Source organism: Thamnophis sirtalis, unplaced genomic scaffold, assembly GCF_051295495.1.
Source record: "Thamnophis sirtalis isolate CommonGarterSnake01/CBP01778 unplaced genomic scaffold, rThaSir2_p1.2 scaffold_4, whole genome shotgun sequence".
Classification (NCBI taxonomy): domain Eukaryota; kingdom Metazoa; phylum Chordata; class Lepidosauria; order Squamata; family Natricidae; genus Thamnophis; species Thamnophis sirtalis.
This window is the reverse complement of record NW_028261384.1, coordinates 126,748,845-126,774,276: the sequence shown is the minus strand read 5'-3', so window position 1 is coordinate 126,774,276 and position 25,432 is coordinate 126,748,845. Positions and strand designations below refer to the sequence as shown.

The following is a 25,432-nucleotide window of genomic DNA, read 5'->3' as shown; positions in this document are numbered from 1 at the left end:
AGTCATCAACTCATCCTTCCCACCGTCCCAGGTTTCTAGGCCTGAGGGAAGAAATATTTGTGCTAAATGCCTCCCCCTTCGTGGCGCAAATGAAATTTGTACCCTGTTTTTATCCCAACTTGGCAGTCAATTACAGAGTACTGGATGTCATTTCTCATAATCCACAGCCAACGGGTTGCTTTTAACTTCTAACTTAGCCCAACATTTCTGATTTCACCACTGCAGCTCCCCGAGAGTGTTCTGTATGCCAAGGACTGGCTGTGATGGAGTGTCTAGATTGCTACCAGGATCCTAGTTTTGGCATGCGACACATCAAACAGTTCTGCAAGATTTGCAATCAGCAGGTATCTTTGCGCCACTTTTCCATCCCAGGATACTCCCTTAAGCTAGGTTTGTCCGACAAAGAACATATAGCCAAAGTTCAGAATTTTTCTGGTTAAGATTCTCCTCTACTAGATGCAGAAAAGTTGGAATGTATTTGACAGATGTAATTTTGTTGACGCTCTTGTGAGGGGGAAACCCTCATTGTTAAACTGCCCTTTCCAGTGTCAGTTGCATCTACTAAAATTAGCAATTCAAGGTTTGAGCCCAACACACCAAAACCATGTTAAATAAGATTCCTGTGCTTGCCTTGCCTTATTTTTTGTATTTATGTCAGCGTTCCAGAAAGGCCCAACTCCAGTGGAAAACTCTTGAGACAGGCATTTTCTCAAAGCTCCCATTTATTAGAATAAGCATACAGGCATCTCTGGCAAATCTGAGATTTCCGGGCTTTCCCTCAATAAGTTAAAAGCCCAAACCTAGCCCCCCAGCACCCATCAATCCATCACATGATCCAATCCCAATCCATCCCATCTCGAGATATCACTTCAACCACTCCTCCTTCAGCTGCAGGAATACCATGACCTTGACAGAAAAGAAGAATGCTATTATGTCTAACTACATCCCCTCTACTAAATCCCCACTCCTAATTTCTCAAGCATGAAAATGTGGCAGTGTGGTTTCCGGTCTTAATATGGCTTCCAAAGTTGATAATGTATTCATTTGATAAATTTATTTTCCATCTATCATGCCAGCGGGCTATTCTATGTGGCTTATTCTGGAGATGTATATTCTTTAAAAAGCTACAATTCTCTTCTTTTAATATCTCACAACTCATTGAATAGAATATCTGTGTTCTGACCCAGCTCCCAAACAGGACAAGCCTTCTATAGTTAAATAAATGTTTCTTTTATTAGGAGCGCCATGAGGCCTGGCAAAAAGTCTCTCTGTTTCTATCTCTCTCTCAACCAGTCTGTCCTACACGGAGAACAATAGTTGTCTGCCACACTTATTCATCTCCTTCCCCTGCTTTTTATACCCAGAACTAGGGTAGGGTTTCACTAGCAGCAGTGGTCCTTCTGTCCCAAGGATCGGCCCATATATTTCCACTGCTCTCCTCTCCTCTGCCTTCTGCACGTCCGCCTGTCAGGCATTGTATCCACCTGTTCCTGTCTCTTCAAGGCAACCTGAGAGCTCTGAGGGGGAAGAGGGAATGGAGCTGGCAGAGAGAGGGCGGGGGGTGGAACCTGGGCCATCCATCAGCCCTCAGGTGGAGAGTCAACAGCCACCAGATCTGGAGAGGGCTGAGAAGGAGGAGGAACAGCTGGGTCCAGTGCCTGACATGCGGATGCGCAGAAGGCAGAGGAGAGCAGTGGAAATCTATGGACCGATCCTTGGGAAGGAAGAGCCATCACTACTAACAAAGCCGCACCCTAGCTCCGAGGATAAAAGGCAGGGGGCAGAGATGAATAGATGTGGCAGAAAACTATTTATCTTCCGGCCAGCCAGACTTGTTAGCTTGTGTTGAAAGAAGAACTTTTTGAGGGCACTGCCGGCAGTGCTAATAAAGGAATCTTTGAGTTCACTTCAGAGGGATGTTTTTCATGTTGGAGGAGCTGGGTCAGAACAAGATGGTTGCTGAACTGGAAAGACTCAAGGCAGATTTATTTCAGATCTCTTGGTGTTCTTTGGCCACTGCTCTACAGGTTCACAAGCACCGGGCCCGACGGTACCACCAACCCCGTCCGCTGCATCTTCCTGAGGAGCTTTCTCACTTTAGCTCTTTGCCAGAGAACATCCCCCGCCAGACAATGCAGCTCTTCGCAGTTCTCTGCATTGAAACAAGTCATTACGTGGGCTTTACCCGCTACGGCCCAGATGTCCACCAGTGGCTTTTCTTTGATAGTATGGCTGACCGTGAGGGTGAGTTGTTGCAAAATGTCTTTTCCAAAGAAAACCAAGGTTTGCTTTTATCAATGCAATGTTCAGTTTGTGGAGTGGTACAGTGACCTAAAGGTGGAGCTTCGCCTCACAACCAGGAGGTTGTGGGTTCGATCCTAAGTAGAGACTGATATTTCTCTCTCTGGGCACAATGAGAATATACCTGCTGCAAAATTCGTCATTGGTGGTATTAGGTAAGCTCTCCGTTGGGAGAGCGAGTACGTTCAAAGAAGCGTTGTGAGAGTTGTGTTGGAGAACACTCAAACCAGCATACAGAGACAATGCAGTTTAAATAGGCTTTTACTTTTGTGGAAATAGAGGTATCAGAGTCCATCAAACAGTCCAAGTCATACACGGATAAGACAGTCAGTCATCAACGTCTTTCAGTTAAAGGATAATCCAAATAACATAGTCCAATATCATATAATCAGTTCAGTAATCAGTTTGTTAGCAGTTGCAAAACTTACAATAGCTCATAGCACTTTCTAACAGCCAGCGTCCAAAACACTCAGATCAGACCAGACCAGACCAACATCTAACAAACAGAGAGCTAACAGTCATTCTGGCTCCCTCTTATGGCCATTGAGGAAAACAGCAACCAATCACATTTTACAGTTATTATTTAAAGAAACAGGCACAGCATTGTTACATGATTTATATATTGCCAACCCAACCGTTAGATTATATTCCTAACAGGTGACATGAAGGGCATCTGGCAAGTAAATACTCAGCTCCATTCAGTTGCCCCGACTCTACCCCACAAGGGAATATGGGGTCATTAAACAATGAAAAAAAATGCTATAGCTTGTAAAATCGGACTAATCTAGTGAATTGGTTGGATTCCAGTAGTGAATTGACTTGGAATTCTCCCTCTGTCTGAATATTGAAACTGAATCCTTAGATTAGTTTGATTTGGATTGTTTGAAGGAATTCATTGGGGGAGGGGGGGAATCCACCCTGCTTTGCATGTGGATTAAAGTATTAAATGTTGTCCAAATTGACAATGTTTGGAATTGGAAAGTACAGGGAGTTCTCAACATACGACCACAATGGAGTCCAAAACCTATGTTGCTATGTGAGAAATGAGCTCTGCCCATTTTACAACTTCTCTCACATTTGTTAAGTGAATCACTGCAGTTCTTAAATTAGTAACATTGTTGTTAAGCTACCCCATTGATTTTGCTTGTCAGAAGGTCGTAAAGGGGGATCGCATGACCCCCCAGGAGACTGCAACCATCATAAATGTGAGTCAGCTGTCAAGCGACCAAATTTAAATCATGTGACCATGGAGATGCTGCAATGGTCTTAAGCGTGAAAAATGATTGTGTCACTTTTTTCAATGCTGTTGTATGGTCATTAAATGAACTGTTGTAAGTAGAGGACTTACCTCTATCCCATTCCACAAATTAATCAATTGTTCAGTTTGCGATTTGGTTGGTTGAATCATTCTCATACCCTCTACATTATTGTTTATAGGCAAGGTTATTTGCACACCTTGACTGTGTGGGAAGCTTTAATTAACCAACTACCATAAATCAGAAGTTGCAAGAGCAGGAGGCAAAAGAGATACATACCCGAATCTAGATCTTTATAAATGGGATTTAAAAAGTAAACAGAAGCCATTTTATCAGTTGCCTGAAGTCTAAACCAGATGTTTAGTTGCTTGAATAAATATCTTATAATGGTCTTATAAGCAAACATGGGGACTCAATGGGAATTTTTGCTTGGCCTTGGGGTAAAAAAATATCTTCCAAATTTCAGAAAAGTTAGTAATGGAAGACATCTTCAAAGATGCTATTGTTATTGTTTCTCAATGCTGAAATCTCACTGATCAAAGGTTGGAATTCCAACAGTAAGTTGATTTACTTTCCCCTCTGTTTCTTTCCATGCATACCCTCCATCCTTATGCCTGTCTTCTTTTTTCCCCCAAGGTGGATTGAATGGCTTTAATATCCCCCATGTCACACCCTGTTCAGAGGTAGCAGATTACTTGGAAATGCCCATTGAAGCTCTGCAAACTTTGGATCCCAAATCTTTGCCCTCTTATGCCCGCCGCTTGCTCTGTGATGCTTACATGTGCTTCTACCACAGCCCTTCCCTCAGCCTCTACAAATAAAGCTTTGGATGAGAGACAGGAGATTGTAGGAGAGAAAGAAGCTATGTGGCTGTACGTATCCCAAGCCAGATGTGGCTGCAAATCTGAGACCTCCAAAGATGCTTTTTTCAAGAGGCAACTAGACTTCCTGGTTTTTCTTTGACGACGTTTCATTTCTCATTCAAGATGGTGCTTCAGAAGAAGCTCTGAAGAGCTGAAGAAACTTCTTGGATGAGAAGCTTCTTCTTCAGCTTTTTCAGTTCTAGTTGCCTCTTGAAAAAAAGCACCTTTGGGACAGCCATGACTTGGATGATTGCAAATCTCCATAGACATTTAAACCAGATCCTTTGGGAGTGACAACCTGAGAGAGCACTGAATAATTCGGAAGCAAAGGCTATATACAATTACCTATAACTTTTTCAGATGGAATCCATATTGGAATCTGCCCTTCCTTTCGGGCTAATCTAGATAAAATGTTTAAAAAATATTATATGAGATTTCCCCTGACCACTCTTCACCATTTTAAACATTTTAGGGATGGTGGACACAATTAAACTAACTCCATCCACTTGGAGCAACTTACCAAAGGATGTTTGATTAAGTAAAGGTAAAGGTTCCCCTCGTACCTGGGTGCTAGTCGATCCCGACTCTAGGGGGCAGTGCTCATCTCTGTTTCAAAGCTGAAGAGTCAGCGCTGTCCAAAGACGTCTTGTGGCTGGCATGACTAAATGCCAAAGGCTCACGGAACACTGTTGCCTTCCCACCAAAGTGGTCCCTGTTTTTCTGCTTACATTTTTACATGCTTTCGGACTGCTAGAACTGGCAGAAGCTGGGATAAGTAATGGGAGCTCACTCCGTTATGCAGCGCTAGGGATTTGAACCACCAAATTGCCAACCTTTCTGATCGACAAACTCAATGTCTGAGCCACCACGTCCCTTCTGATGTTTGACTATTGTATGTGAATACAAAAAAAAAAATGAAGTCTATCATGCCTCTAAGCCCATCCTCTGCTTGGGTACTTCTAAACCAATCCTGAAGAGACTTTTTCTAAATTTTGGGACAGTTCCAGTCACTCATCACACTCTCAGGTTAAAGAAATGGTGGCCCAAAAACAGGGTCTTCTCAGTAGTGATACCTTGTCTCCAGACACACAGACTTGATGGCAGTTCTGAAGTCCTTTGAAAATTACAAGGAGATTAGAATATGAATTGAAGACTTTTTTTCAAGAGAGATTGAAACGATGGTGTGATATGGAAAAATTGGATGGAAAGTAGGCTACTGAATTTGGACCAACCAATAGAGGATGATGAAATTTTTCACATAGTCTGTGTTAGGACACAAAAACTATCCACCTTATGTATCCTAATGGTTATATTTATAGTTACATTATTTGTTAACAACATTGGACCGGCAATATTTTTTAGCTTTGAGACACTTGAGCTACTACAACAACTTGTTAAATCCTTTACGTTAAACAAAAACCTATTCATTTTTAAACTTATTTGTTATCAATAATTCAATATGATATGAAGATCCTAAGAAATTAATGTGATAAATAATTTTAGGTTTTATTATGCCTAGACCAGGGGTGTCAAACTCGATTTCACTGAGGGCCACCTCAGGGTCGTGTTTGATCTCGGAGGACTGGGGGGTGGGCGTGGCTGGGGCGGCATGGCCAGCATCACTCATGTCGGGGGCGCTTGTGGCAGCTCGAGCACTCTGCCAGAGAAAATGGGCTCCCAAGCTCCATTTTTGGCTGAAATGGCCTCCTGCAATCCTCTGCCAGCAAAAATGGAGCTCAGGAAGGTCGGGTTTTTCGCTGGCAGAGGCCCCGCAGGCCTCCTGTTTCCAGGGCAACCCTGCGGGTCAGAGCTAAGCATCCCCCGGGTTGGATCTGACCCTGGCCCTTGAGTTGGACACCCCTGGCCTACACAATGAGAGATTGTTTGAACTTCTGTGGCAAGAATGTCACCTACCTAAAATTATGACTTATAGAAAAAAAAATATTTAGAATATATTGCACTCTGTTGTGTATGTATATAAAAGGATTTTCAAAAACAACATTTTGTTGGAGATATAGTAAGGATATTGGTTCTTTAAAACACATGTTTTTATACTGTCTTGCACTCACCAAGTTTTGGGAAAAAGTACTAGAGTACATAAATATAATTTTGTAAGAAAAAAAACCTAAAATTTTCAGACAATAAAATTCTTTTGAACTACATTCCTTGTATTTGGAATTTGACAACTGGGCAACAGAAATGGATTCTCTGCATCCTTATTATGGCCAAATAACTGACATTATAGCATTGGTAAGATAAATATATGGCTCTCCACTCAATGCAGTCAGCAGACTGCCTATAGATGTAAAATGTATATGGACAAATATAATGAAATATAATGTGGCTCGTTTAAACAAAATATAGTAAGTTAAAATTATAACTATATAAGTCAATTTCATATATGTATATGTACTTGAATAATAATTACATTAGATAATATTGTCTAATAGAATTTTAAATACCGTATTTACTGCTAAAATGATACATTTTTTTTTTCTTTTTCGTTCTCCCCCTCCCCACTTTTTAGAAGAACTTTCTGTGAGAGTGTATTTTCCCCCCCCTTTTGGCAAAGTATATTATCAAAATATTTTTTATCTTTCCCAATGTTGCCTTGTTTTTCCAATAGTTGCCTTTATTTTACAAAAGCTATAAAAAGAGTTTTTTTAAAGAGATTTAACGGTTTTTCTATATTGGGAAAAGCAGGAGTTGCAATGTTGAAACTATGGCTTGGTTACTGCTTGATTTTTATTGCTTTAAAGGCTGCTCAATCTTTTAAAAATAAGGTGTATTTGTAAAATTTAGCTATCTTCAAGCATTGAGTATCACATTGCACAATATTGAATTATGGCATAGACAGTAAAAACTTTTTAAAAAATTTAAAATAATGAAAATCTGGAAAAATTAGCATTTCTCTTAAGGAATCAACCATCTCACCATGTGCTCTCATGTGGGAAAAAAATTATACATGCTGTTGTGTAAGTCCAGTCATGAATAAGCAAGAACCTCTAATATTTTAACCTGTATACAAAGAAAAATAAGCCATCAATAAGTAAAATGGCTTGTTTTTGTGGTATTTTGATTCATAATTCGAGGTTCTGCTTATCTTATTTATATGTAAGTATATATGGGAAATATAAACATTTTAGAAAAGCATCAGCACATATTCTCATGGATAATCCCATCTGTGGATAAACTGAATTTTTGGTGTGATTTTGGCCCCTAGAATTTTGGGCTTATCTGCCAATAGACATGTTAGGTCTGTCTTTGAATTTAACTTAAAACAATATTATACACTACAATGTGTTTAAAATGCAAATTATATTAAGGCTCTGTTTACAGGTCAGTGAAAGGGTAGAGTGTTGTGAGAACATTAAAAAGGGGATATTTAAATCAGTTAGTGAATTTAACTCAGAATACTGAGTCATGCATTGCATTAAAATGGCTTTACTTAATTATGTTGTGAGAATCTTTGAAAGCAGATGTGTGAAAATTTTTACTACCTAGTTGTCTAGAAGAAGAAAAAAGCACCTGGAAAAGCAACTCATTGATTACAAAACTCACAGCTTAGACTTCACAGCGCATGGCACACTTTCTAAACCTGGCTGATGCATTTGCTCACTCACACTTATTGCCTACTCATTAGAGAAGACGCCATGAATTATGCTCATACAAGGGCTAATGGGATTCCAGCTACCAGAAAGCAATAGAAGGTTCTAAATTCCTTAATATCTATTTATCCAGTTCCTATGACTCTGCTTCCAGAAGCACAAGCCACCAGATCCAGCATGATGAGAAACACTATTAAGCCTGTTAATAGGAACAAGGACATTAAATATTGCAAAATACTATACCTAGGTTCTCCTGTTACTTAGAGTCAGAGGTGGTATTCAGCCAGTTTGGACACACACACCCCAGCTCCAAAACTTCCTATGTAGCCTCATTTTCAATGCCCCTTGCGTGAACAAAGTGCATGCATAGAAGGTCGCATGCATACGTACTCACAGTTGCAAATCAGTGGTAAACCTAACTGAATCCCACCACTGTGTAGAGGACTATGATATATTAAGGTAGAAGCCTTTCTTCAGAATGATCCAACCCGAGAAGACCACAGGAAGAGAATATGTATCCTTATGTGAAGGACATGGAGTTATGCCCAGGTTGGGGAAATCTCACCCTTTTTGAGAGTTTCTGGAAGTTGAAGTTTTGAACCATCTGAAAAATACCCAGTTAAACAAAATAATTGAACTGGATCAGTTAAAGGCATTAGGGAATCTCTCCTTGTGTTATTTTGCCTTTAGGGCCTCCGTTTTAGAATTTTGGCCACTGCCTTGTGGATATCCTTGTTCCGCAGGGTGTAAATGATAGGGTTGATTAAGGGAGTCACCACAGTATAAAAGACAGCAATTTGTTTGTTAAGATTGGAAGCCGACTCAGACTTTTGTTTCAGGTACATAGAGATGAGGGTGCCATAGAACAAGGTGACCACTGCCAAATGGGAGGCACAGGTGGAGAAAGCCTTGTGCCAACTAGCTGTTGACCTCATCTGGAACACCATGATCAGGATACGTGCGTAGGAGGTCAAAACAACTATAAGTGGACTAACGATTACCAGGACCGATGTCCAAAACAGAATAATTTCTGTTATATTGGTGTCGCCGCATGCAAGCTTAACTACTAAGGGTAGCTCGCAGAAAAAGTGGTTGATATGGTTGGAGCCACAGAAAGTGTGCTGAAAAGTCACAGCGATGTTGATAGCTGAAGTTAGGAAACAAATTGCCCAGCAAACCGTGGTTAGCATCCATCGATGCCTCTTGTCCATAGTTATAGCATAGGTCAAGGGATGACAGATGGCCAAATAGCGGTCATAGGCCATGACAGCCAGCAGAAAGCATTCCGTGCCACCGAAAGTTGTGCTTATATACCCCTGAATTGCACAACGGATAAAGGAGATGGTTCCGTTACCTGACAGGAGGTGAGCCAACATTTGGGGAATGGTGCTAGTGGTGTAACAGATCTCCAGGAAGGAGAAATGGCTCAGAAAGAAGTACATAGGAGTGTGGAGGTTGGGGTTGAGCTGAACCAACATGATAACTGCCAGATTCCCCAGAAGGGTAAGAGAATAGATGAGGAGAATTGTGGAGAAGAGTATCATCCGGATTTTGTGATGAGCAGAAAGTCCCAACAAGAGAAACTCCCTAATAGAGGTGAGATTCTCAACCTCCATTCTGTTTCCTACCTACACAAAAAAATACAAGAAGAAACAGTGACCACGAGACAAAACTTACCAAAATATCAACCATAGGTACAAGAAAAGCTATTTCGAGGGAGAGAGACAGAGGCAGAGGGGAGAGAGAGAGAGAAGGGGGAGAGAGGGAGGAGAGACACAGAAGGAACTGGAGGGAAAGATACACAGAGGGAGAAGGGGGGAGAGGCAGAGGGGAGAGAGAGAGAGAAGGGAGAGAAAGAGGGAGAAGGGAGAAAGAGAGAAGGGGGAGAGGGAGGAGAGAGAAGGGGGAAAGACACAGAGGGAACTGGAGGGAAAGATACACAGAGGGAGAAGGGGGAGAGACAGAGGCAGAGGGGAGAGAGAGAGAAGGGGAGAGGGAAGGGGGAAAGAGAGGGAGGGAGAAGGGGGAGAGAAACAAGCAGAGGGGAGAGAGAGAGAAGCGGGGAGACGGAGGGAGAGAGAAGGGAGAGACACAGAGACAGGGGGAGAGGGAGAAGGGGGAAGAGAGAGAGAGGGGGAGACGGAGGGAGAGAGAGAAGGGGAGAAAGACGGAGAGGGAGGGAGAGACAGAGACAGAGAAAAAAGAAACCCTGAAGATTTCTAATAGATCAGAAAACTAGATGGTTTGTCCCCCTCCGTTGGATGGTTAAATTAGTGGATTTTGATGGCACTTACGTGGACTGATGACTGACTTGGATCTTCTCGGTTATTTCCCCTTTTGTGGAGAAGCAAGTTTTTTTTCTCGCGCGCGGAGAAGCCGTTGCCGATGGACTCGCCGTCTGCGTCCTCCCGCGTTTATCAAGCCCATAGATCCGGTGCCAACCTCGACTGGCGCCTGGAGGTCGGAGGAGTGAGCCGGGGGATGAGCTCAGGTACCCCTTTCTCTCGCAGGCTGGATGGGACGGAAAAAGCCGCAAGTCAGGCTGACTTTGCTGCCGTGAATTAGTGCGCTCATCGCGCCCATACACCTCTCCGCGAACTGCTACAGGAGCGGACAGGAGGACGGATCGGAAGAGAAGGCGGCGGCTTAGGTTATAATCCTGGGCTACCCGTTTCTGTTTCCCGCTCCGATCACTTCTAGCGCCGTGACGCCAGTTTGTCACTCTTTTCTTACCTATGGGCTGGTAGATGGGCTCTACTTATACCTGGCCGCGCGAAGAGTCGAACTATTTTCCAAAGCAACCAGTTCTAGAGGAGAACCTCTCTGCCTTACAAACCTGATTATGTGGGTTTTCCCACTGAGTAATAATTCTCTCTTCTGGGGGAGAGTTGAACGGGGATTAGTTAAGCTGGGTGTTTGGAAGGGAACCCCCGAAGTGAGGCTGTCCCCCATCCTTTTTAACTTTCCTGAAATCCCCCCAGACTCAGTTATCTCCTCAGGCTTGGGGACCTGAGGAGATAACTAAGAAGTATTGACATGGCTCAAGGGTAATTAACAGCTATCTCGTCAGCCTAATATGTTTTTTCTATCGTTTTTAAACTGTTGTGCCTTTTGTAATGTAAAAGTTTTTAATCATAATCATTGTTTGTCTAATATTTTTAGCCTTAGTTCCACAGCACCGACAGTCCGAGATGAAGAAATATGACAAATGTTTGTATTTATGTTCAGGGATAGGGGGCGTGGTGGCTCAGTGGCTAAGATGCTGAGCTTATCAATCAGAAAGGTTGGCAGTTCAAATCCCTAGGGCCGCATAATGGAGCGAGCTCCCATTACTTGTCCCAGCTTCTGCCAACCTAGCAGTTCGAAAGCACGTAAAAATACAAGTAGAAAAATAGGGACCACCTTTGATGGGAAGGTAACAGCGTTCCATGCACCTTTGGCATTTAGTTATGTCAGCCACATGACCATGGAGATGTATTCAGACAGCACTGGCTCTTTGGTTTTGAAATGGAGATGAGCACCACCCCCTAGAGTTGGGAACGACTAGCACATATGTGCAAAAGGAACCTTTACCTTTATGTTCAGGGATATCTGCCACAATGCAAATTTCGTGCCTTTTCTACCTGCATTGTGATGTTCCACAGACTTAAACAATTCCATCTTGTTTACATACATCTACTCTTTTACACTTTTTTTCTACCTTTTTACAGTTTTCCTGGGAATTGGATGAGTTTGGCTAAAAGTACTGCCCAGAGTCGCTTGGTAGAGAGATGGACATCATACACATTTCATAAACATATAAATAAGTAAACAAGCTCTTGGTCAGGGGTGTGTCATAAACAATGCCTGAACTTTTGGAAAAACAAAGTCTAAAAGTGAATCTAGCCAAATCCAGATATATGCTCATGTTTCTTTAACTTGTTTATTTATTAAATTTATATGCCGCTCACCTCCCCAATAAAGTGATTCTGTTCAATGTTATTGTAGCATTAAGACATGTGAAGAAAACTTACTTCTCCAGCCCTCTCAATTCCTGGCAAATAGATGGGAAGAAAATGGAGATAATAACAGACTTTATTTTCCTGGGCTCCAAGATCACCACAGATGGGGACTGCAGCCAAGAAATTAAAAGACGCTTGCTCTTGGGGAGGAAAGCTATGGCAAATCTAGATAGCATACTAAAAAGCAGAGACATCACTCTGCCAACAAAAGTGTGTATAGTCAAGGCTATGGTTTTCCCAGTTGCAATGCTTGGCTATGAAAATTGGACCATAACAAAGTCTAAGCTCCAAAGAATTGACGGTGCTCAGCTCACCCTCAATTGAACTATGGTGTTGGACAAGACTTCTGCAAGTCCATTGGACTGCAAGGCGATCGAACTGGTCAGTCCTAGGAGAGATCAACCATGACTGCTCTTTAGAAGGCCAGATCCTGTAGAGGAAACTCATATATTTTGGGCACCTAAGGAGAAGGAAGGACTCACTGGAGGAGAGCCTCATGCTGGGAAAGATGGAGGGCAAAAGAAGAAAGAGACGACAGAATGAGGTGGCTGGATGGAGTCACCGAAGCAGTAGGTGTGAGCTTAAATGGACTCCAGAGGATGGTAGAGGACAGGAAGGTCTGGAGGAATGTTGTCCATGGGGTCTTGATGGGTCAGACACAACTTCTCAACTAATAACAACAAATATTAGTTAAGATTTTTTTCTTGCTCTCAGTCATCAGAAACATCTGTATGTTTTACTACTACACTATGAGATGCTAAAAGTAATCTTAGCTAAATTGGCAATGTTTTCTTGTTCAAAGTTTCCCAGAGCTTTGCTTTTGAAATTGGGGACTTTTCTATTGCAATTATGAATCCCTGTGTAATTACTTCAAATTCACCTCTAAATCCTGGGGGATGGCTGAGCTATTAGCTCAAGTAGAATTATATTTAATGAAAGAGAATGATGGAGCGGTGAAATTGGCTTACAGAGGAAATGCTATTGTCGAAGGTGATGATATTTGCAGCTTTGGTTAGTCTGATTTTACCTCCAATGATGTGCAAGATTCGTAGAGCTCAATGCAGCATAAGTGACCCTCTGCCTTTTCTTCACAAGCAGTATCAGTCAGGAAATGTCATTGTTGTGAATTTGCTCTCTCAACTCTACGTCTTCCAGACAATGATAGACTTCAGCAAACAACCCTCTAAGGAGCTCTTTGAGGACACTGTGTAAGATTTTATACAGAGAACACAAATTAAATTGAACTCTGAAGATTTTTTTCATGTTTATGTTAGCCTTACTTGTGATCATTGACGTATTTTTTTTGCTGGATCTTTGTCCTCCTACTCTTCCTCCTTTTCCATCAACATTTCAGTTTCATAAGCTTTATCCATGACCCATTATCCATTATGCGAGGATTAGAAAATTTAGAGTTTGTATTTGTACTTGTTACGCATGCATTGATTGAGGTTCGTTAGAGGAATCACGCTGTATAATATTTTACTAACAGAAAATAAATTAATTACACCTCAAACACCTTTTCATATTTATCGCTTCCAGTGATTGCCAACATATCTTCTTTGGTGGATGTCACTCTAGTCATCTACCCTCTACTCCTCGTCCTTCTTTCCAGAATCACCATATTTCTTTTCATTAACCTCATCCATAACCCATGAACAGAACAGAATAACAGAGTTGAAAGGGATCTTGGAGGTCTTCTAGTCCAACCCCCTGCTTCAAGCAGGAAAACTTATGCCATAGGAAAGTTGTGGGGACGCAGTCGTTAAAATGCAGTATTGCAGGCTAACTTTGCCTTCCCACTGTCAGGAGTTCGATCCTGACCTGCAAAAGGTTGACTCAGCCTTCCATCCTTCCGAGGTGGGTAAAATGAGGACCCAGATTGTTGGGAGGTATTAGGCTGACTCTGTAAACTTCTTAAACAGGTTTGTAAAGCACTGTGAAGCAGTATATAAGCGCTATTGCTATTGCTTTAATTCCTTGCGTGGTTGGTCTTGGGCAACTGAATGGAGCTAGTGTTTACTGCCTGGGTGCCATTCATGTCGCCAATGTGGAGTTTTCTTCAGCAGATATATTCTCAATATGCCCAGAGAGAGAAATATCTGCCTCTACTTAGGATTTAACTCACATCCTCCGTATTGTGATTGATTATATCCTGAGGGGAAAAATATTTCTTTTTTTCCCCTTCATTTTTTTCCATGATTATGTGAAAATCATCAAGCATTTCACAAAAATAGAATTTTGTATTCAGGAAAAGGATATATAACACCAAATATGAGAAAAGGAGGAAGAACAGCTAAGCTCCAGCTCTATGATGGGAAAGCATTCCTAGAGTAGAAGGAACCTCAGATAAAATTCTTTTTGATGGAATGATTGGAATATTTATATACTGCTAAAGCTGAAAGATGTGATTTGCAGTAGTGAGTGGATCCCCCTGCTCAGTGAGTAAATCTCATCTCTTGCAGTGAGTATCCCAAAATGCTTTCCTGGGCAATGGATTGGCTATGTCTTATAGAATAGAACATAATTCTTTATTGGCCAAGTGTGATTGGATACACAAGGAATTTGTCTATGGTGTATATGCTCTCAGTGTACATAAGGAGAATAATACATTCATCAAGAATAAAGATACAACACAGTGATAGTCAAGGTTGCCGATAAGCTATCAAATCACACTAGGAAACAATATAAATAGAAAGATACAAGCAACATGGTTATAGTCATAACTGGTAAGAGATAGATAATAGTAAGGAAGAGAAGAATCATTTTCATAACTGGTATTTTTCAAAGGCAAAACAGTCAGTTATGACACTTCTCATTCATTTCAAAATAATTGCAATACTAATTTAGTAAGTTCAGCTGTATGTTATGTCCTTTCATTTTAATTGAATGCATAGTTAAAAAAATATGTATTTCCTTTTCAGGATCATGACTTCAATCTACCAGCACATCTTGGCCCTAGAATTTGCCATCAAAGAAATCAACAGAAACCCTCATCTTTTACCCAATCACACTCTTGGTTTTCAGATCTATAACACCTACTTCATGACAAGTTGGACGTATCGTGCCTCACTGGAACTTTTCTCTACAAAGGGCCAGTTCATCTCTAACTACAACTGTGATACACAGCACCAACCAATAGCAGTCATTGGAGGACCTACTGCTGATGTGTGTCTACACATGGCTACCATCCTGTCCCTTTACAAGATGCCACAGGTATCAGCTTTGATGGAGCCCAGATCAAATAGATAACCATCCATGTACTGTTCCCTTATTGTAATGGATATGTTTATGCTATATTTTTGATATAAAGAGAATCATTTTCACAAAAATTGATGACTTCTATATACTGCAAGAGAATTCTGCTGTGGCATACTAAAGACTTTAAGGTTATGACCTTAAGCCTTTAGATCTTGTATTGTTCGAAAGATCTAAAAATCAACAAGTATGCTGTGCCTTCCCAAGGATTAATTAACTATTAATGTTTGATTGAAGAAAAACAATTACAAAAAATATACAGATAAATACAGAATAAATACAAAATACTGAATAACAGAGTTGGAAAGACCTTGTAGGTCATCTACTCCAACCCACTGTTCAAGCAGAAGACCCTACACAATTTCTGTCAAATCACAGCCCAGTCTCTTCTTGAAAGCTTTCAGTGATGAAGCTACCACAACTTTTGAAGGCAAGCTGTAACATTGCTTGATTGTTCTCACGGTCAGAAAAATTATCATTATTTCTAGGTTGACCAGCCATTTCTAGGCTTAACCAGTTTCAATCCATTATTCCTTGCCTGACCTTCAAGTGACTTAGAAAATAACTTGATCCCCTCCTCTCTGTGGCAGCCCCTCAAATATTGGAAAACTGCCATCATGTCTCCCCTGGTCCTTCTCTTCACTAGTCTAGCCATGTCCAGTTCCTGCAACCGTTCATCATATGTTTTAGCCATCAGTCCCCTAATCATCCTGGTTGCTCTTCTCTGCACTTTTTCTAGAGTCTCAACATCTTTTAATACTGTGGTGACTAAAACTGGATGCATTATTCTAGGTGTGGTCTTACTAAGGCTTTATAGAGTGGTATTAGTACTGTATGTGACCTTGATTGAATCCTTCTGTTAATGCAAGTTAGGATTGCATCTAGAACATTCTAAGAACAGTAAAAATATAAAAAGTATTTTATGGGACTATCTATCAGTTCCTTTTAATATTATTGAAGGAAGAGAAAGAAATGTGGGGTGAATTTAGGAAATATGCTGTATGCTGTAGAAAATGACAGCAATTGAGACAACAGAATTGAAGAAACTGGATGGATTCTAACAGGAATTTTACATTCAGAGCATCTAATGTACTATAAGATAATTTTTTCTATTGTCTGTTGCACTATAAAATTTGAAAATCAAACAGGAATGTGTATTAATATCTATCATCATTTAAATGGCTGAATAATATCTTTTTTTTTTAAAAAAAAAGAGAGAGAATAAGTGTCCTGTTGCCTATTTCCTGTTTTGTTTTGTTTTTTGAAGTTAATGTATGGTTCCTCCACTGAAAGTAGTACAGAAAAAGAAGCTATTCTGTATCAACAAATGTTCCCGATTATGGACCATCAATATAAAGGAATCTTTCAATTACTGTTGCATTTTCAATGGACGTGGATTGGCATATTGACTGGGGATAGTGATAATGGTGAGAAGTTCATACAAGATCTGGTTCCTAGGTTATCCCAGAAGGGGATCTGTCTAGACTTCATTGAAAGATTTCCCATTGTTGATTATTCGAATAACATTGCTGAGGTGGTGGACATGGGACTTGTAATGTACATGGTGGTTATGAAAAGCACTGTTAATGTACTACTGGTCCATGGTGAAATTTCTGGAATTTTAATTTTGAGGCTTCTTTCCACTAATTTGAAAGAGGAAGATGCACCATTATGGAGACAGGGTAAAATCTGGGTTATGACAGCTGAGATGGACTTCACTTCGCTTTCCTTTCTGAGGAATAGTGACCTAGTCTTCCTCCATGGTTCTCTGTCTTTTGCAATTCATTCAGAGAAGGTGTCAGGATTCCAAGAATTTGTTCAGATGAAGAACCCCATCTTAGAAAAAGAAAATAGCTTTATCAAGATCTTCTGGGAAAGTGCCTTTGAATGTTCCTTCTCCATCTCTGTTATGAATGAAGATAAAAATGAGGTTCCCTGCACTGGGAAGGAGAAACTGGAAACTCTTCCTACATCTGTGTTTGAAATGGACATGACTAGCCATAGCTACTGCATCTACAATGCCATCCATGTGGTGGCACATGCTTTGCATGACTTCCATTCATTGATGGTGGAATACAGAGCTAGAGGACATGAAGCCAAACTGGACCATCTGGATCAAAAGCTCTGGAAAGTAAATACTCAAGCCAGGTCAATTACTGGATGCTCATCATGTTTGCCATCCTAATCATCATCTTCTTTTACCGGCCCCATAATCTATTGTGTCTGGTGAACTGAATGGAGCAAATAGAGTGTTTTAATGGCTGGATGTCATTCACGTCGCCAATGTGGAGTTTTCTTCAGCAGATATATTCTCAGTATGCCCAGAGAGAGAAATATCTGCCTCTACCTAGGATTGAACTCACAGCCTCCTGATTGTGAGGCAAGAGCTCTACCTGTTGGCCATCACACCACATATTTATTATCCTTATTCCAAACCTAAATTAATCCATTCTTCCATGTTCTTAGCAAAACATGTAGTTTTGCTAAATGTCACCTTCTGGCTAACTATAATCCAAATAATGTATAAAAAGATATCTGCATATACAATATTATAATACCTGCACATTCATTAAGACAAGTGTTTAAAATGTCTTATGCCATTTACTTTATTTGGTTTTGCAATATATACTTTATATTGTAAAACATGAATATACATGTTCCAAAGGTTATCAAAAACATTTATTATTATTGCATTGCCTACTCATCTCTCTTAAACATTGAAAAAATATTGGTACCTTTGAAATGTGATATGAATCTTATCATCTTGAATTACCTTATGTCAACCCTGAAGCTGATCTGGCCGAAGCCATTTTGGAGTTTCAGTGTTGCCACACTGGAGCTGAGGGAGGGGAGGGATTAGAGATTAGCAAGGCTTGTATAGTCAAAATAAGATACTTTCCCCAGGGAACCAAGGACATTCTCGCACCTGGCTGAAGGAAGGAGGAGTGATGTCACCAGACCTGCGGATGCTGCCATGATTGGGCCATGTGAATTTTTGTGTGATTGAGAGAAAAAAACTTTTAATTGTGTGAAAAACAAGTGGTCCCTCAGAGTTGGTTTTCACCAGATATGTGCCAATATGATATTTCCAATAAAGTTATTCTTTGAGGAATTCATCTGCGTCCGAGTTTTTGCTTGCAACGGATCTATTACTTGAAACCTTGACACCCCATCTCTGTCTGTCTGTCTGTCTGTCTGTCTGTCTGTCTGTCTCTCTCTCTTTTCCCATTTAGCTTAACCAATTAATGAGACGAGTCTCATTTAATAACACTGTTGGACAAAAGATTGCTTTCAATCAAAATGGAAAATTGGATACTGGATTTGATATTATGAATTGGATCATATTCCCAAATCTCTCTTTTCAGAGAGTCAGAGTTGGAAGGATGGAACCCATGGATTCCCAATGGTTCACTATTAATGAGGATGATATTATATGGCCAAAGAGGTTTAATCAGGTATGTCCAGTTCAATTTTGACTTGTAGACAAATATCTTTTTTTTTAATCCCTTAGGGTCTGCTAATACCAAATCCTACAAAGAAATTCAGGTGGAGAATATTTCAAATTCTCCAAGAGTCCTAAATGTTCTCCACACAAATCTGGAAGCTACCTGCTGAGCCCTTTCGTGTCTTCTAAATTGGATGTGTGAATGGAGTTATGGGGGCATTTAAGAACTGGTGTTTCTTGTCATATTGAAAGAGTCTGTTTTCCCATTCAGCAAGAGTCATACAGATGTTAAAAAATATGGATATTGCAAAATTTTTGGATGTTGTAGAAAAATCAAATGCAATAATGGTCTATCTAGCTTTCAAACATACCTAACTACCTTAACCTAATTAAGCTACTTAACTTATTTAATGCTCTGTAGTGCTGGATGGTTGTATGGCTGAACACTTTCTCCAACTGAATTAATTCTTTCCTAAAACAGAAGTTTAACCACAAATGGGAAAGAGAATGACTGTTCAAGGACCATCCTTAGCATTGTATTACAATTTACTAGAAATTTGACAGAGAAAACCATTCTCTCCTTTCCTTTGTGAACAGGTCCAACCTCTGTCTTTATGCAATAAGAAGTGCCATTCAGGTTATACTAGGAGCAAGATAGAAGGGAAGCCATTTTGTTGTTATGATTGTCTGAAATGTCCACATGGGAAGATTTCAAACCACGTAGGTGAGTTCTTACCTTATGGTATCCTGGAAATATACCTAATTAAACTGTGAGTCAAAACAGCAAAAAAAGGTTTAATTCAGCACTGTAGATTAATGTTGACAAATGGATGATATAAAATGTAGGAAATATATATGCACATATAGCTATACCTACAGGATATGTGTGTGTGTGTTTGTAGATGGATGGATGGATGGATAGATAGGTAGGTAGATATAGAGATATAGAGATAGATAGATGATAGATAGATACTGGAGAGAGACAGAGAGAGAGATACTGTATAGAGATAGATAGATAGATAGATAGATAGATAGATAGATAGATAGATAGATAGATAGATAGATAGATAGATAGATAGACTGTAAGATAGACTGTAAGATAGACTGTAAGATAGATAGATAGATAGATAGATAGATAGATAGATAGATAGATAGATAGATAGATAGATAGATAGATAGATAGATAGATAGATAGATAGATACCATATTTTTTGTAGTATAAGATGTACTTCTCCCCCCCCCCCAAAAGGTTAATAGTTTGGGTGCAATTTATATGCCAAATATAGTTTTTTTGAAGCTTTTTTTCAGCCCTAATGAGGCGCTAGTGAGTGAAGTGATCTTTTGGGTTTCCCCTGCTTTTCTCATTACTCAGATGATCAGCTGTACTTTAGAAGCTGTTTTTATACCCAACCAGGGGATAAAAAGCGTGCATATGCATGCACACTCAAAATCAGCAAATTTATATGCTGAATCTGACCAGATTAAGGATGGTAGCAGTGATGGGTTATGACCGGTACGCCCCAGTACGGGCGTACCTGTGCCTGCTGGGAGCACTAGGTACAGTTCTGGTATGGTGCTCCAGAGGGCCCACCCACCCACCCACGCTCATTACCAGTATTGGAGGTTTTCAGGGCTTCTGCACACATGCACGGAGCATACAGTGCCTTTGCAATGCTCAGCTGGAGCGTCATGGGTGGTAAGTACGTATGTACATGCTGTGCATGTGAGTGTGTGTATACTGCGTGCATTCATGTGGTGGATGCCTGGCCCTGTTGCACTGTACCGGTTGCAACGGGATGCAGAACCCACCTCTGGACAATAGCCAGATGAATACTTGGTAGGCAGAATCCTCTCTTTCTTTCACTTCCCCTGGCGGCACCCTGGCAGTAGCAGTTGAGCAAGGGGAGGAGAGGGGCTGGAGTAAGAAAGGAGGCATGCGATAAAGCAGACCCTGCCACAAATGGTGGAGGGGAGCGCCCCTCTGGGTGTCATCGTGTCTCTGCTTAAACCTCCACTGTCATTTCTTCAGCTCTTGTGACCAGGCAATGCAGGAGAAGAGTAGGAGAAAAGAGCAGGAGGTGGGTGAAGAGAGAGAGAGGGAGGGAGGGAGGGAGGGAGGGATGGAGGGAGAGGGAGAAAGAGAAGAAAAACTCTCCCGCCCACATATTGTCTTCACCTAGGTAGATGGCACTGGCATGGCTACGACATGTGTCTTGTTGTGCCTGCTCCAATGAGTGAAGGAGATACCGGCCACAAACTGCCCATCTGCATCCAAACTGCCCAGCAAGGTCGATCTGGAGCTCTGTTATCACCTACAGTAGCCTCCAGGAAATCCTTGCTAGCCTTGCTGTATGAAGAAGTTCCTGAAGGCCTCTGATAGTGAAAAAATGGCTGGTGGTTATATGCGAAAGTGAGATGAGCCAGTGGACAACATCCCCGCCTTTTTCGGTGGCAGAAAATTATAAAAAACACACTGTTTAGTTTGGATTTCCATGCAATTTGTAAGTTGCTGATTTATTTTCTAGATATGGACGATTGCTTTCAGTGTCCAGAAGATCAATATGCAAATGCTAACCAGGATTTGTGTCTTCCAAAGATTGCAACGTTTTTGATGTATGAAGAACCTCTGGGGATCATTTTGGTCAGTTCTGCTCTTTTCTTTTCTTTGGTCACAGTTGGAGTCCTTTGGATCTTTATTAAACATCAGGACACTCCCATAGTCAAAGCCAACAACCGGAATCTCACCTATGCTCTCCTTATTGCTCTCTTCTTGTCTTTTCTTTGTTCATTGTTATTCCTTGGAAAACCAGGCACGGTGACGTGCCTCCTTCGCCAAACTGCCTTCGGGGTCATCTTCTCTGTGGCCATTTCTTGTGTCTTGGCCAAAACCATCATTGTTGTTCTGGCTTTCATGGCCACCAAGCCTGGGTCTAAGATGACCAAATGGGTGGGGAGAAGATTGGCCATGTCCATTGTGTTAAGCTGCAGCTTAATTCAAGGAATTATTTGCACTATATGGGTGACGACTTCTCCCCCATTCCAAGATGCTGACACAAATTCAGGGGCAAAAGAAATCTTTCTGCAGTGTAATGAAGGTTCAGTCTTCATGTTCTACTGTGTTTTGGGTTATATGGGCTTCCTTGCCTTTATCAGTTTCACAGTGGCTTTTCTAGCTAGAAAATTGCCTGATGCTTTCAATGAAGCCAAGTTTATCACCTTCAGCATGTTGGTCTTCTGCAGTGTCTGGCTGTCCTTTGTTCCATCATATCTGAGCACCAAAGGAAAATACATGGTTGCAGTAGAGGTCTTCTCCATTATAGCGTCTAGTGTTGGGTTATTGATTTGCATTTTTTTCTCTAAATGCTACATCATTCTCTTGAAGCCTGCACTAAACAATAGAGAACAGTTAAGAAGGAAAACATAAAATTATTTGTACTATTATTTCTTTTTTTATTAGGAAACGTGTAAAATACACAAAACTTAGAAGTACACCACATTTACACAATACAATACGAACAGGAGCTTCCTGTTCTTTCTAATAGCAATTATCAATCGATACCGCTCACCTTATATTATTTCCCCTTCTATTGTATTTCATTTGGATTTCACCATTCTTAACCCTCTTATTTTACTCATAACTATTATTTTTTGAGTTTTGTTACATTCCTTCATTGATTCTTGTTTCTTTCCTCCATCCACCTATACCATTTATTCCATATCTGGTAGAATTCTGATTCTTCTTTTCCCTGGATTTCTTTAGTTAGTTTGTCCATTTCAGCCCAATCCATAATCTTTCTTATTATTTTATCTTCGCTTGGAGTTAGTTTTTTTTCCCATTTCTGGGCAAAGGCAATCCTTGCCGCCGTAATTATATGTAGTATTAAATACTGGATTTCTTTTTTGTATTTCGCAGACATTATTCCTAATTAAAAAAAACTTCAGGTTTCCATTCTATTTTAACCCCTGTTATTGCCTCCAGCCAATTTTTAATCCTGTACTATTATTTCTAATTATCTGTAGTAAAATTGAATCATTTAATATTCCAATCCAATATTACTATCCTAGAATTATACCCTTTCAAATTATCAGGTTTAGTTCAGAATTTATAAGAAAAATAAACTATTATCATATACAATGTCTATTTGTCTATTTCATTTCTCTTGTTCAATCTTTTTTTTTTAAAAAAATATTGCAATCTATGGTACGATTCCTTTATTTATTGCTTGCTAACATAGTTATGTTTCAAGAAAAGAGGCATGTATTCTAAGTGTGACATTTTTCAGAGACCATACTTGGATGTCCAAAACAGGCAACTTGGGTATTGATCTAGGTTAGATATGGCAGGACATGTACTACTAGTCTGAATTAATCTCATTTTCCAAGACTCCAAAGAATAGTTTAGTTTAGTTTAGTTTATTAACATTTATAGGCCGCCCTTTTCCCTGAGGGGACTCAGGGCGGCTCACATAAAATCAGGAAGGGGAATACAAACAATAACGTAGACACACATAAGTAAAAATAATAGGCAACATTCATTCATCATTCGGGAGGGGCGGCTATCTTTGTCCCCAGGCCTGACGGGCTAGCCAGGTCTTAAGGGCTATGCGGAAGGCCTGGACGGTGGTGAGAGTACGAATCTCCACGGGGAGCTCGTTCCAAAGGGTCGGAGCTACTACTGAAAAGGCCCTCCTCCTTGTAGTTGCCAGCCGGCACTGGCTGGCAGATGGAATTCGGAGGAGGCCTAATCTATGAGATCTAATTGGTCGCAGGGAGGTAATTGGCAGGAGGCGGTCTCTCAAGTATGCAGATCCACTACCATGAAGGGCTTTATGGGTGACTAATAGCACCTTGAAGCGCACCCGGAGATCGACAGGTAGCCAGCGCAGCTCGCGGAGGATAGGTGTTATGTGGGTGAACCGAGGTGCACCCACAATCACTCGCGCGGCCGTGTTCTGGACTAGCTGAAGTCGCCGGATGCTCTTCAAGGGCAGCCCCATGTAGAGCACATTGCAGTATTCCAGCCTAGAGGTCACAAGGGCCCGAGTGACTGTTGTGAGAGCCTCCCGATTCAGGTAGGGAATCTCAAGTCATGGTGCAAGACATCACCTGAATCATCTCACGTGCCATTTTGCCCAGTGTGAAATTCATTTTTTTTACTACTAGTTCTGTGGGCTAATTCCATTCCCATTCCACTAGTTCCATTCCCATCCCACTCCAGGGGAAAGGATACTGCAAAATCTCCATTCCCACACACTCTGGAGCCAGCCAGAGGTTGTGTTTGTGACTTCTCTGAAATACTAAAAATTTACCCTACCAGAACCTGCTAAATTTCACCCTTGATTTTGCTCCATTGACATCTGGAATGGAAAGACAAGATTGGAAAGGAATTTATTCAAAGTGTGAACTGTGACTTTTTCTCTGAAAGTCTGGGTGATACTCAAGGAGACCACTGATACCAGAATGGTGGCCGATTCTGGAAGCGAGGAAATAATAGATTAAAATAAGAACCTGGTTGCAAGAAATAACAGGCCTTCAAATTCAATTTAAACCGGACATGTTTTTGTTCTGGATGATTAGAGGGACGTTTGCAAAGGTAATCAATTTTATTATAATACATATACGGACAGCAGCAATAATAATATAGGTCTTGGAGATTGAATGAAAACTTATTTAGATATGAAAAGTATATTAATGATTGTAAAAAATTGTTATCTGAATACTTTGTTTTTAATATGAATAAGGGTACACCTATGGAATTCGTATGGGATGCAAGCAAAGCGTATATGAGAGGAGTGCTGATGAATATAAATAAAACACATAGATATAAACAAGGGTTAAAACGAACAGAATTGGAAGAGGAAATTAAGAGGAAAGAGCTGGAGTTAACAATGAATCCAGGCGATACAAAGGTTAAGGAAGCAATCACCATATTAAAATCTCAATTTGACATGTTGATCTCTGACCAGGTAGCCACTAGTTTGTTATATGCGAAACACAATACTTTTTGTAACGCAAACAAACCTGGCAGATGGTTAGCTTATCAGATTAGGAAAAAAAGGAAAACTCGAAATATATCTAAACTGACTTACAGAGGGAAGGAGGTGTTTCAACAGGATGAGATTCAAAAGGTATTTCGGGAATTTTTTACAGAGTTGTATAAAGAGGATAAAATTAACGGTTTAGATATAGACAGATATTTAGATAAAGAGAAAATACCCTCAGTTAAAGAAGAGCACAGGGAAAAATTGAACCAACCAATAACCTCGGGGGAAATTTTGCAGGTAATTAAGCAACTAAAGTTAGGGAAAGCACCAGGTACAGATGGTTTGACAGTGGTTTACTATAAAAATTTACAGTTAGAAATGATAGAACCTCTTAGAGAATTATTTAATAAGATTCAAACGGAAGGCAAGGTGCCTCCATCTTGGAAGACAGCGTTTATATCTTTGATACCCAAAGAAGATCAAGATACTACCCAACCAAAAAATTATAGACCTATCTCATTACTTAATGTAGATTATAAATTTTTTACTAAAATACTTGCAAATAGGTTAATGCTGGTTATTCAACAATTGATACACACCGACCAAACAGGTTTTATACAGGGGAGACAGATGAAAAGTAATGTTAGATTAATTATCAATGCATTAGAATATTTGGGAAAGAACAACCAAATTCCTGCTGCGCTCATATTTTTGGATGC

At 40.4% G+C, this 25,432-nt stretch overlaps 4 protein-coding genes across 6 annotated transcripts in view; 3 read left to right on the top strand and 1 right to left on the bottom strand.

Moving 5' to 3' along the window:
* LOC106549376 (ubiquitin carboxyl-terminal hydrolase CYLD) overlaps positions 1-15,097 on the top strand; it is a 40,707-nt gene extending 25,610 nt beyond the window's left edge. For 2 of the 3 annotated variants that reach the window (XM_014067009.2, XM_087714149.1), the window contains 3 exons: positions 226-344; positions 2,028-2,244; positions 4,194-6,582. In XM_014067009.2, the coding sequence (XP_013922484.2) occupies positions 226-344; positions 2,028-2,244; positions 4,194-4,378 (521 nt within the window). In that variant the 3' untranslated portion in view covers positions 4,379-6,582. Of the gene's footprint in view, positions 1-225; positions 345-2,027; positions 2,245-4,193; positions 6,583-14,950 lie in introns of those variants that run through there. The other variant, XM_087714150.1, reaches the window with a different exon arrangement.
* LOC106549263 (olfactory receptor 5AP2-like) lies at positions 8,715-9,663 on the bottom strand. The gene has a single exon (XM_014066864.2). The coding sequence runs from the start codon at positions 9,642-9,644 to the stop codon at positions 8,715-8,717; it is 930 nt and encodes a 309-aa protein (XP_013922339.2). The 5' UTR covers positions 9,645-9,663.
* On the top strand, positions 15,072-21,106 carry LOC148046448 (vomeronasal type-2 receptor 26-like). Its single transcript, XM_087714748.1, has 5 exons — positions 15,072-15,242; positions 16,552-17,415; positions 18,650-18,739; positions 19,327-19,453; positions 20,910-21,106. The coding sequence occupies exons 1-5, from the start codon at positions 15,072-15,074 to the stop codon at positions 21,104-21,106; spliced, it is 1,449 nt and encodes a 482-aa protein (XP_087570874.1).
* A 37-nt stretch (positions 21,107-21,143) lies between these two features.
* LOC148046447 (vomeronasal type-2 receptor 26-like) lies at positions 21,144-22,153 on the top strand. Its single transcript, XM_087714151.1, has one exon. The coding sequence runs from the start codon at positions 21,257-21,259 to the stop codon at positions 22,151-22,153; it is 897 nt and encodes a 298-aa protein (XP_087570277.1). The 5' UTR covers positions 21,144-21,256.
* The last annotated feature ends 3,279 nt before the right edge of the window (positions 22,154-25,432 follow it).

Excerpts from the sequence above, each read along its gene's own strand:
- LOC148046448 (XM_087714748.1), top strand. The coding sequence starts at position 15,072 with ATGACAAGTTGGACGTATCGTGCCTCACTGGAACTTTTCTCTACAAAG. Across the intron at positions 17,416-18,649 it reads TGGATCAAAAGCTCTGGAAA|AGAGTCAGAGTTGGAAGGAT; the intron begins GTAAATACTCAA and ends CTCTCTTTTCAG. Across the intron at positions 19,454-20,909 it reads GAAGATTTCAAACCACGTAG|GTAGATGGCACTGGCATGGC; the intron begins GTGAGTTCTTAC and ends GTCTTCACCTAG.
- LOC106549263 (XM_014066864.2), bottom strand. The coding sequence starts at position 9,644 with ATGGAGGTTGAGAATCTCACCTCTATTAGGGAGTTTCTCTTGTTGGGA.
- LOC148046447 (XM_087714151.1), top strand. The coding sequence starts at position 21,257 with ATGGACGATTGCTTTCAGTGTCCAGAAGATCAATATGCAAATGCTAAC.